Source organism: Carassius gibelio, chromosome B3 (genome assembly GCF_023724105.1).
Source record: "Carassius gibelio isolate Cgi1373 ecotype wild population from Czech Republic chromosome B3, carGib1.2-hapl.c, whole genome shotgun sequence".
Lineage (NCBI taxonomy): Eukaryota > Metazoa > Chordata > Actinopteri > Cypriniformes > Cyprinidae > Carassius > Carassius gibelio.
In genome coordinates, this window is record NC_068398.1 from 20,544,335 (window position 1) to 20,555,482 (window position 11,148).

The 11,148-nt window shown below is 45.8% G+C and overlaps 1 protein-coding gene and 1 long non-coding RNA gene across 2 annotated transcripts; both read left to right on the top strand.

Moving 5' to 3' along the window:
* Window positions 1-287: 287 nt before the first annotated feature.
* On the top strand, window positions 288-2,212 carry LOC127952472 (zona pellucida sperm-binding protein 3-like). The gene is made up of 8 exons (XM_052550923.1): window positions 288-930; window positions 1,000-1,121; window positions 1,191-1,294; window positions 1,363-1,540; window positions 1,606-1,723; window positions 1,789-1,874; window positions 1,946-2,034; window positions 2,102-2,212. Exons 1-8 carry the CDS (start codon window positions 367-369, stop codon window positions 2,167-2,169), a joined length of 1,329 nt encoding a protein of 442 aa, XP_052406883.1. The 5' UTR covers window positions 288-366; the 3' UTR covers window positions 2,170-2,212.
* A 7,305-nt stretch (window positions 2,213-9,517) lies between these two features.
* LOC127953694 (uncharacterized) lies at window positions 9,518-10,549 on the top strand. The gene is made up of 2 exons (XR_008153317.1): window positions 9,518-9,826; window positions 10,271-10,549. It is a non-coding gene; the product is annotated as an uncharacterized LOC127953694 (long non-coding RNA).
* Window positions 10,550-11,148: the final 599 nt, after the last annotated feature.

Genomic DNA, 11,148 nt, shown 5'->3' on the forward strand with positions numbered 1-11,148 from the left:
TGATTTTTATTATTTTGAAAACTCTAGTGTACAGTTATGTCTGTGATCATGTTTCTGAATTAATAAGAAGAGTACACAAAAAGTTAAGATGTTGGTTGTGTTTCAGAGAATTTATGTCATTTTTATATTTAAAATAAACAATCATTTAGTATAGCTTCTAATACAACATGTCCTTAAAGGGAGCATAGTTTATTTTGAGTAAAGAGAAATAAATGGTTTTCACCTGTGACAAATTGATTGAGTAAATTAGCTGGTATAGAGGAAAATGATGCTTGTCACGAGAGAGGTGGAGCCATCCTGATTTTCAGCTGAATAAATTTGGATGGTGGAGCACTAATGCATTATTGAACTGCAAGCTTAACAACAATGGGGTTTGGGCAAGTTGGATTGGTGTTCCTTTTTGTGCTGGAATTTTCTGAAGCACAATGGAGTCCCAGCGAGAGAAATGATTGGACCCCAGGTGACTTTATGCCTAGGGCAAAAGTTCAGAAGACCGACTCTAGGATGCCTCCAATTCCCAAGAAACATGGCCCCAGTAAACCTGCATCTGCCCCACAAAGATTTCCTGTCCAAACACCAGCCAAGAGTGACTTTAGGAGGCCTTCTCAAGATGTTTTTGGTGTTCAGTCAAAAGAACAGATGCTGGGTCCAGTGACAAAACTGACATGGCAGTTTCCAAGCCTGCCAGAAGAACCACAGCAGCCAGTCATCCCTTTTGATCCGCGTCACTTTGTCCCTCCCAACAGCGTAGCGGCTCAGTGTAGAGAGGGTTCCATATATGTGGAAGTCAAGAAAGACTTCTTTGGGATTGGGAAGCTAGTGAGCTCCTCTGCTCTTACACTGGGAGGCTGTACTGCAACTGGAGAAGACCCTTCTGCTCAAGTGCTTGTCTTTGAATCTGGATTGCATGGATGTGGCAGTGTAGTGATGGTGAGGTTTCAATGTTCCCTTTCTGTGGCTTGGAGTGTTTTGTGACTAACAGGACTCCCCTGTCTTCAGGTGACTAACGATGAGCTTGTCTACACCTTCAAACTTCTCCACACCCCACAAGAGGCTTCATTTGGTGTTCCTATTGTTCGGAGCATTAGTGCAGTGGTTGGAATCGAGTGTCATTATTCAAGGTGAGGTCAGGGTTCAAGGCTGCTGATGTACTGAAGTCAGGGTAAGGTGATGGTTTGACTCCCTTGCAGAAAGCATAATGTGAGCAGCGATTCCTTAGTGCCCAGTTGGGTCCCATATACCTCTATGGAAGCTGCAGAGGAGGTCTTCGTCTTCTCCCTCAAGCTCATGACCGGTTGGTGTACCAAATGCTCTTGTAACTATCCAGTGCTTGTGAACCTGTTCTAAAAGTTGTCTTTGTAGATGACTGGAGATTCGAGAGGCCTTCTAACCAATACTTCCTGGGTGACATCATAAACCTTGAAGCATCTGTGCTTTCATACAGCCATGTTCCCATCCGTGTGTTTGTGGACAGCTGTGTGGCTACAATAGTCCCTGATGTCACATCTGTCCCCAGATACTCCTTTATTGAGAACAATGGGTAAGTGGTGCACCTCATGTCTCCCACACTAGGTGTATTGCAGTTTAACTTGGTTCCTTTCCCAGGTGCCTGGTTGATGCCAAGCTCACAGGCTCCAGATCTCACTTCATGCCTCGAACTCAAGGTGACAAGTTGCAGCTTCAGCTAGAGGCTTTCAGGTTCCAGCAACCAGACAGTGGACTGGTATGTGACCTGTGCAATGCTTTATATGCTGTGCTATCATGATCTACAAATGATGGTCTCTGCAGGTTTACATCACATGCATGGTGAAGGTGGCCGTAGCAACAACGACTCCAAATCCTGAACAGAAAGCTTGTTCCTTCTCTGCTAATGGGTATGATCCCCCACCTCCTAAAGTGTACAGGTGACTGAGGAAATGCTTTTAACTTAAGGGTGTCTTGTCAGTTGGGTGTCTGCAGATGGTTCTGACCAGGTGTGTGGCTGCTGTGACTCCACGTGTAGTACCAGAAGAGGAAGTGACCAGCCCCATAAAGGTCTGAATAGTTTAGGTTGACCTCGTTTTTATGCACTGCTCTTTCTAACTGCTTGTTTGTCCCTCAGATCTGTGGTGGGATAAAACCTCTGTTGGGCCCATCAATGTTAAGGATTATGGCTATGGCCAAAAATAACAAAGTATTGAGTTAATAAAAAAAAATAAAATAAAAAACTTAATGGGTTGTGAAATTATTAAGATCTACAATTTGTACCCTGTTGTGGCTTTGCTGCCACTCCCATACGAACCAAACTGCTTTTGACCACTATGGTGAAGCTTTCCAATTGGGGGGGGGGGGGGGGGTCCTTTTATGCTCCCTTACATAGTCTTGCTCTTGTTTTGGAGGTTTACAAGAACAGGATTTCATACTTCTCCAGTCTGGCAAGAACATATCAAATGAAGGCCCAAATTCTGAAAAGCAAAGTGTGCTGTGACTCCTTAGCTGGGCCAGTATGTTGTGATTGGCTCTGCTTGTCATGTCACACCCCTTACTATAGCCACCTGCAGCTTCAGTGTAAATGCATCAGTCAAATCAATTTAACCCTGTATGATTGGAACTAAGTGTGTTTGCCTTTTTGGAAAGCAGTGATGACACTCAATCCCTTCTCTAGCTCAACTAGGTCCCTTTTTATCCTGGGGAAATGTGTTTTGTAGTTTGAGGGGTTTTTTATTTTTTTTTTCTCCTTTGGCAACGTTATCCTAATAAAGCATAATAGAACCCCTTTTTAAGTATGGCACAAGTGTTAGCAACCTAGAAAGTCTCATGCATTAACTATGTCTTGATTTACTGTCGTTCAATTCAAGGCCCTGATATGGTGACAAGTTACCAGACACATTCTGCAATGCTACTGTGGCAAAGTAGATAATCTCCCTCCCCTGGTACTTAGAAACGGCCTATCAGGGCTCAGTCATTGCTTTATAAAGGCTGTGATTAGGCTACTTGGGATGCGTCATTGTTGGCCCCGCCCATCCGGTACGTGTGCGCTCCCGCCTAACAAAGCTGGAGTCGCCTTTTTGCAGCTTGAATAGCCCATTATTCCTGGCTTCGTTGTGGTTTTCAGGCTGTTCTTGCCACCTGGTTAGACTGATTTCATTCAAGTAATCTTCTGAGACTTGTGCTGTGAGCAACTGTATGAGGTGTGTGTAACGCTGTAGTCAATACCTGTAGGACAAAGTTTTGGGAACGTCCGCCTGTTTTCGGGTGGGGAAGATCGCCTCCTGCATAATAGCAGATTAAAGACGGCGTTGCTGTTTTGTTGTTTAGCTGTTTAATTAAGTTTTGTTGTGCTCGTATCATTGTATGGTTTTTGGTTATTGTTTGTTTTCGTTACAATTGATTTTTGTTTGATTTTGTAGTGATTTGTTAAAACTTTTGCTTTAAATATATATTTCTTTCCTTTTCATTTTAGTTTTCTTTAAGTGACCATTGTTCATTTTTTTTTTTACATTTTGTTGTGTGTTTTGGTAATTGTTTCAGTCAATCAGGCTTTAGATTAATTTCGTTTTGTACATTTGAGTAAATTGTGTTCTTTGTGTTTTAGGCCCCTGAGTCGGGTGGCTAGCTGTCCTAGTATCCTGGTGGTGGTGGTGTTTGGAGCACGGAGTGTGGATTGTCGTTTGTAGTCACTCAACTCACTCTGTGTGTGTGTGTGTGTGTGTGTGTGTGTGTGTGTGTGCTTTTACGAATAGCCACTTTTGCAGCTAGCCTACCCTGCTAGGGGTAAGCCTTCGTAAAACTGATTAATGTATGCCTGGTCGATTCATATCTTTGCCTGATCTTTTAAAAGGTGTATTTTCTACTTTGTGAATTTAATAAATATTTGTATACGCTAGTGCCTCTGTCTCTGCCTCCTATGGTAACGAACCTGTGTGTCTAAATTCCATCAAGTATTTAGTTCCCCTCACTTTAGAGGGGTGGCGTAGTCGGTAGTTATATCATAATTAATTAACTTCAAGTTGCCACGCCACATTCTGGCGTAGTCGGCAGGGTACCGTGTTTGGCGGAGACACTGGTATTAGTGGTTGTGTTTTTTTGTTTTTTCTTTTATTTTTCTGTTGCAGTGAGATTGGTAAGGAGTAGCAGCAAAACAGCAGCGTACGTCTGGTGGATTCTGATTCTTTGAGTCTACTCCCTCTTGTTGGTAAGTGTTACGGCCGTCAAAATTATGGAAGAAGAGTTACAGGAACTGAGGGAAGTAGTAGCTCAGTTGCGGGCAGAAAATGAGAGGTTGCGTCAAGACCACTTTCTTGCGCTTCCTGGCCCTAGTGATGCACCTTCTATTGTTCCTGGTCCTTCTGTTGCTGCCCCCCCTCAGCCAAGTAGTGCACAGGCAGTCCTGCCAGAACGATTCGTTTTTGTACCTCGAGACAGGAAATGTCAAAAATTCAATGGCAGGGTTGGTCTGAGCATTGATGAGTGGGTTGAAGACGCCAAAGCTTGTATGCAGGCTCGTCACCTGTCTGTTTCTGATCAAGCTTTCTTCTTGTTTGACCACTTGGAGGGGGAGGCAAGGGAAGAGATTAGGTACCGTTCGGAGATTGAGCGAAATGATCCAGATAAAATTATTTTGGTGTTACGGGAATTATATGGTTGCTCACAGTCATATGTCTCATTACAGGAGGCATTTTTTTCTAGAAAGCAGCAGGAGGGTGAATCATTGTTGGAGTTTTCCCTAGCTTTGATGGGTCTCCTAGAACGTGTGACGCAGCGATCGCCGTATGTTATGCCAAATTCACAAGTTTTGCTACGCGATCAGTTCATTGAACATGTTTGTGACGTGGCCCTTCGCCGAGAATTAAAACAGTTAATACGTCGTCAGCCAATGTTAACATTGTTGGAAGTTCGAAGCGAAGCTCTTAGATGGGAAAGGGAGGGAATGTTGGGGAGTACAAGAGGACGAAGCAATTCTGTTCCATCCGCCTATGGGATTCAGTATGGTGTACAAGGTGAGTCACGGGTGGGTAGATTTCCTCAGCGCTCTGAACTAGGTGAACTGAGGGAAATGCTGAGATCACAGCAAGAGCAATTAAATAAGCTAACTCAAAATTTTGCTCGCTTGCAGGCCCCTCAGTCACGTAGTCAGCCTCCTCACCGCGGCCCCATTATATGTAGGAGGTGCCAACGACTTGGCCACTTTGCTAGAGAGTGCGATGGGGAGCGTGTTCCCCCTCGTCCGCAACCCCCTTTGCCCACTGCGTCGTCATCTGAGGGTAGACAGCCTGGTCCATCTGCGTTGTCGGGAAACTAGTCCCCACCGTGTCGCCGAGCCAAGGCGCGGTTGGGGAATTGACCGGCTCTAGTGTTTCAAGTGTGTCTCATTTAATGTCTTCATGCCCGCACCTTGCTATTCGAATGGGTGGGGTCCAAATTTCATGTTTGGTCGATACTGGCTCCATGGTGTCCACAATAACGGAAAGTTGGTTTCGTAAATATTTTGAACCATGGGGTCCGGATCGACTTAAGTCGTGCCAGTGGCTACAACTTCGGGCTGCAAACGGTCTTTCGATTCCATATATTGGCTACATGGAACTGGATGTCGAATTGTGTGGGCAAGTGATTTCGGAGTGTGGAGTGCTTGTTGTCCGGGATCCTCCTGGTGGGATTTGTGACCAAGTCCCAGGGGTACTCGGGATGAATGTCCTGAGCCGTTGTTACCAGGAGTTATTTGGACAACATGGCCCTGCTCTTTTCGAGTCTGCTGTAACCGTTGAGGCCCCTAGCTTTGTCATGCAGGCACTTCAATATTGTCACCGTTTGGAAGACCAGGGTTCAGCAAGGCACCCTGGTCCGGTTAGGTTACGGGGTCGTGAGTCATGTCGCATCCCAGGTGGCACGATGAAGTTTGTAGCAGCGACTTGTTCTGAACAATATGCAGCGGGGTTAGTACTGTTTGAGCCCCCAGAGTCTGGGTTGCCCGCGGGTTTGTTGGCTTCTCCAGCGCTGGTACAGGTCATAAGAGGCACTGCCTACTTGCCTATGGTAAATGTGGGAACTGCGGATGTTATGCTGCATTCTAAAACAGTTTTGGGAGTGCTAAATAGTGTTTGTATGGTAAGTCTGCCTGCTGGGGTAACTGAAGTGAAATCTGTTGTAGCCACCGTAAGTTCCCAAGCCTTAGCTGCGACTGCCACTGTACAGGAACAGATTGAAACAGTTGATTTGTCTGTTTTGCCAGAAGTAGAACAGGGCCAGGTCAGGGCTCTTTTATATAAGTTCCAGTCAGTATTCTCATGCCATGATGGTGATGTAGGATGTACCAACTTGATTTCTCATGACATTCCCTTGCTGGATTCTGTCCCTGTTAGGCAGCGGTACCGGCGTATTCCACCTTCGGAATATGAGGTGGTGAAGTCCCACATTAACCAGTTGTTGGAGGCCAGCATTATTAGGGAGAGCTGTAGCCCCTACGCTTCTCCAATTGTTCTTGTCAAAAAGAAAGACGGTACTTTGCGCATGTGCGTTGACTACCGTCAGCTCAATGCGAAAACAAGAAAAGATGCCTTCCCGCTCCCGCGCATTGAGGAATCATTGGACTCTCTGACAGGGGCCTGTTGGTTTTCCACTATGGATTTGGCTAGTGGGTACAACCAGGTCCCTGTCACTGATCAAGATAGACCCAAGACTGCTTTTTGCACCCCTTTCGGGTTGTTTGAATGGAATCGGATGCCCTTTGGGCTTTGTAATGCCCCAAGTACCTTCCAGCGCCTAATGGAACGGGTGTTTGGCGATCAGCAGTGCAGTTCCTTACTACTGTATCTGGATGACATCATAGTGTTTTCTTCCTCAGTGTCTCAGCACCTAGAGCGGCTAGAAGTTGTCTTGAGTCGTCTGGAGCGGGAGGGGCTAAAGGCCAAATTGAGTAAATGTGCATTTTTTCAACGGGAAGTCAGATATTTGGGACATGTCATTTCGGCGCAGGGAGTGTCTACTGACCCTCGGAAAATTGAGGCTGTAGCTAAATGGCCATGCCCCACCAGTGTGTCAGAATTGCGTTCATTCTTGGGTTTTAGTAGTTATTACCGCCGCTTTGTGGAAGGGTTCGCAAAATTGGCGGCCCCGCTGCATAAGTTGGTGGCCGAATGGACTGCCGGTAAGTCCAGGACTCGAAGGAGTCATGGTTTTTCTGATGCCTGGACTGAACAGTGCCAGCTGAGCTTTGCTGAGTTGAAGGGCAGACTTTCTACTGCTCCAGTGCTTGCTTACGCTGATTTTTCCCAGCCTTTCATCTTAGAGGTAGATGCTAGTTATGGGGGATTGGGGGCGGTTCTATCTCAGGAGCAAGGGGGTAGGGTACGACCAATCGCGTATGCTAGCCGCGGTCTACGGCCCACTGAGCGCAATATGTCCAACTATAGCTCCATGAAGTTGGAGTTTTTGGCGCTCAAGTGGGCCATGACCGAGAAGTTTAGGGAATATCTTTTAGGGCATAAGTGTATTGTCTTTACAGACAATAATCCCCTCAGTCATTTGACCACCGCTAAGCTTGGGGCTACCGAGCAACGTTGGGCTTCCGAGCTCGCCGTTTTTGATTTTGACCTCAGGTATCGGTCAGGTAGAAGTAACAAGAACGCCGATGCATTGTCGAGACAGAACACCCCTGCCCCATTGGAAGTAAGAGAATGGCTGCCTGGGACTGAGGTTCCAGCTGGTGTGGGGCAAGTACTGGTGGCAGAGAAAGCGGCACCGGTGACCCAGTCTGTGGTTTTGGCCTTGCCTAGTTTTGCAGGTGATCTGAGGGTTTTGCAGGAGGCGGATCCGGTTATAGGGGAGATTTTGCCTTTTTGGAAGCAGGGGATACGGCCAACATTGAAGGAGCGTAAACTACTATCTAAGCCTGGCTTAGTCCTACTGCGTCAGTGGGATCGGTTGTTGGAAAGGCAAGGAATTTTACATCGACGTATTTTCCGTCCGGATGGTGGTGAGGAGATTTTTCAGCTAGTCCTTCCATCTGTCTTGCGGGGAGAGGTTCTGACTCAAATGCATCAAGGTCATGGGCACCAAGGTGTCGACCGTACCACCGAATTGGTGCAGCAACGTTGTTATTGGCCAGGCCTGACATCAGATGTAGTTCAGTGGTGTCGAGACTGTGAAAGATGTCAGGCTGCCAAAGATTCACAACCTGTTGCTCAGAGCTTTATGGGCCATTTGTTGGCATCTAGACCGAATGAAATCTTGGCAATTGATTTTACTCTGTTGGAGCCTTCCCGTTTGGGGCTGGAGAATGTCTTGGTGATGACTGATGTCTTCACCAAGTATACGTTGGCAGTCCCCACCCGGGACCAACGGGCAGAAACGGTGGCCCAGGTCTTAGTGACCGAGTGGTTCTTCAAGTTTGGCGTCCCTGTTCGTATTCATTCCGATCAAGGTCGGAATTTTGAGTCTTCCCTCATCCAACAACTGTGTAGCCTTTATCAGATTGAAAAGTCCCATACGACCCCTTATCATCCGGCCGGTAACGGGCAATGCGAGCGCTTTAATAGAACCTTGCACGGTCTTTTGCGCACTTTGCCCAATCCCAGAAAGGTGGACTGGCCCTCTGCGTTGCCTCAGTTACTCTTTTGTTACAACACCACTCCTCATCAATCCACTGGTGAGTCTCCTTATTTTTTAATGTTTGGCCAAGAGCCTCGGCTCCCTGTTGATGTCTTATTGGGTAGGGGCCAGGAGAGGGGGTCTAGTGGTGTGAATGACTGGGTTTTGGAGCATCAAACCCGATTGCAGGTGGCGTTTGAAGGAGCTAGACAACACTTAAAGGCAGCTGCAAATCGTCGTAAGGAAAGGCATGACTTGCATGTTCGGGATGTCCCACTGAGAGAAGGGCAGCTGGTCTACCTCCGTAATTATGGCGTGAGAGGCCGCCGTAAGATCCAGGATATCTGGAGCCCGGTGGTATATCAGGTTGTGAGAGCACCTGAAACAGGAGGTTCCGTTTATACCATAGCACCTGTGGATGATTCGAGTAGGGTAAAGCATGTCCACCGTTCCTTGTTAAAAATTAGGATACAAAAAGATTCTCCTATTTCTGGCGTTTCAGAAATACCAGAGGTAGTTGAGGCACCACCATTGGAGGAGTCCTCATCATTGGACGAAATGGATTTGTGGGCCTTGGTCCCTAAAACTCCCCAAGTAGGGGGTAGGACAGTAATGCAGGACCTGGTGTCGTCGGGTCCCTCTGCAATGCAGAGAATAGCAGAGTCTACTGAACCAATTCTCTTGGGGGCCGCTGGACAATCTGGTGTAAAGCCGGCGACCTCATTGGTTGTAGAGCCCCTGCCAGCAGATGAGCCTAATCCTGGTGCCGGTCCTGTGCGACGTACAGGGAGGGCTAACGCTGGGCAGCATCCTAACCGTTACCATCTCCCACGGGCAGTAGGTGAAGTAGTACAGCCAAGGGCTACTGTATCCAATTCTGTTTCTGCCCTGTTTAGACCTAGGAATTGAGTAGTATGGTCAGTGATTAGAGTTGTTTTATCGTCGGGGCGACGATAAAATGGCTGGGGCAGATTGTGGCAAAGTAGATAATCTCCCTCCCCTGGTACTTAGAAACGGCCTATCAGGGCTCAGTCATTGCTTTATAAAGGCTGTGATTAGGCTACTTGGGATGCGTCATTGTTGGCCCCGCCCATCCGGTACGTGTGCGCTCCCGCCTAACAAAGCTGGAGTCGCCTTTTTGCAGCTTGAATAGCCCATTATTCCTGGCTTCGTTGTGGTTTTCAGGCTGTTCTTGCCACCTGGTTAGACTGATTTCATTCAAGTAATCTTCTGAGACTTGTGCTGTGAGCAACTGTATGAGGTGTGTGTAACGCTGTAGTCAATACCTGTAGGACAAAGTTTTGGGAACGTCCGCCTGTTTTCGGGTGGGGAAGATCGCCTCCTGCATAATAGCAGATTAAAGACGGCGTTGCTGTTTTGTTGTTTTGCTGTTTTGCTGTTTTGTTGTTTTGCTGTTTTGTTGTTTAGCTGTTTAATTAAGTTTTGTTGTGCTCGTATCATTGTATGGTTTTTGGTTATTGTTTGTTTTCGTTACAATTGATTTTTGTTTGATTTTGTAGTGATTTGTTAAAACTTTTGCTTTAAATATATATTTCTTTCCTTTTCATTTTAGTTTTCTTTAAGTGACCATTGTTCATTTTTTTTTTTACATTTTGTTGTGTGTTTTGGTAATTGTTTCAGTCAATCAGGCTTTAGATTAATTTCGTTTTGTACATTTGAGTAAATTGTGTTCTTTGTGTTTTAGGCCCCTGAGTCGGGTGGCTAGCTGTCCTAGTATCCTGGTGGTGGTGGTGTTTGGAGCACGGAGTGTGGATTGTCGTTTGTAGTCACTCAACTCACTCTGTGTGTGTGTGTGTGTGTGTGTGTGCTTTTACGAATAGCCACTTTTGCAGCTAGCCTACCCTGCTAGGGGTAAGCCTTCGTAAAACTGATTAATGTATGCCTGGTCGATTCATATCTTTGCCTGATCTTTTAAAAGGTGTATTTTCTACTTTGTGAATTTAATAAATATTTGTATACGCTAGTGCCTCTGTCTCTGCCTCCTATGGTAACGAACCTGTGTGTCTAAATTCCATCAAGTATTTAGTTCCCCTCACTTTAGAGGGGTGGCGTAGTCGGTAGTTATATCATAATTAATTAACTTCAAGTTGCCACGCCACACTACCATGCAAAATCCATCTGACAAGCCCTAACTGTATTTGCTGAATTTAATGTTAATTCTTCTCAGTTGGTTTAAATTTGTTCATAAGATTTTAAGTAAACCGTGTGATATTTAAGAGTCAATAGGTTTCCTCAAATGTTTTTTATATAACGAAACACGCTGCAAATCATCGCAACACATACATATAAGGAAACGCGCCTTTTTCTTCCTTTGTTTGACTTGGAACCATGCTTGGAACGTCAACTGAAGTGGTACTAAAAGTACCAGGTACAGTGTACCCAGAGGAATACCCCCACAAAGTGAACCATACCGAACCATACTGTGCCATACCGTGCAGTGGAAAAGCGTAATATTTACTTTTATATTTTTAATGTTACATCTTGTATAAAATAAACTGCTCTGCACATTTTGTAAAATTATTTTATTGCTTCAGACGTTTGTTCTATTTGATCAAAAGTGCT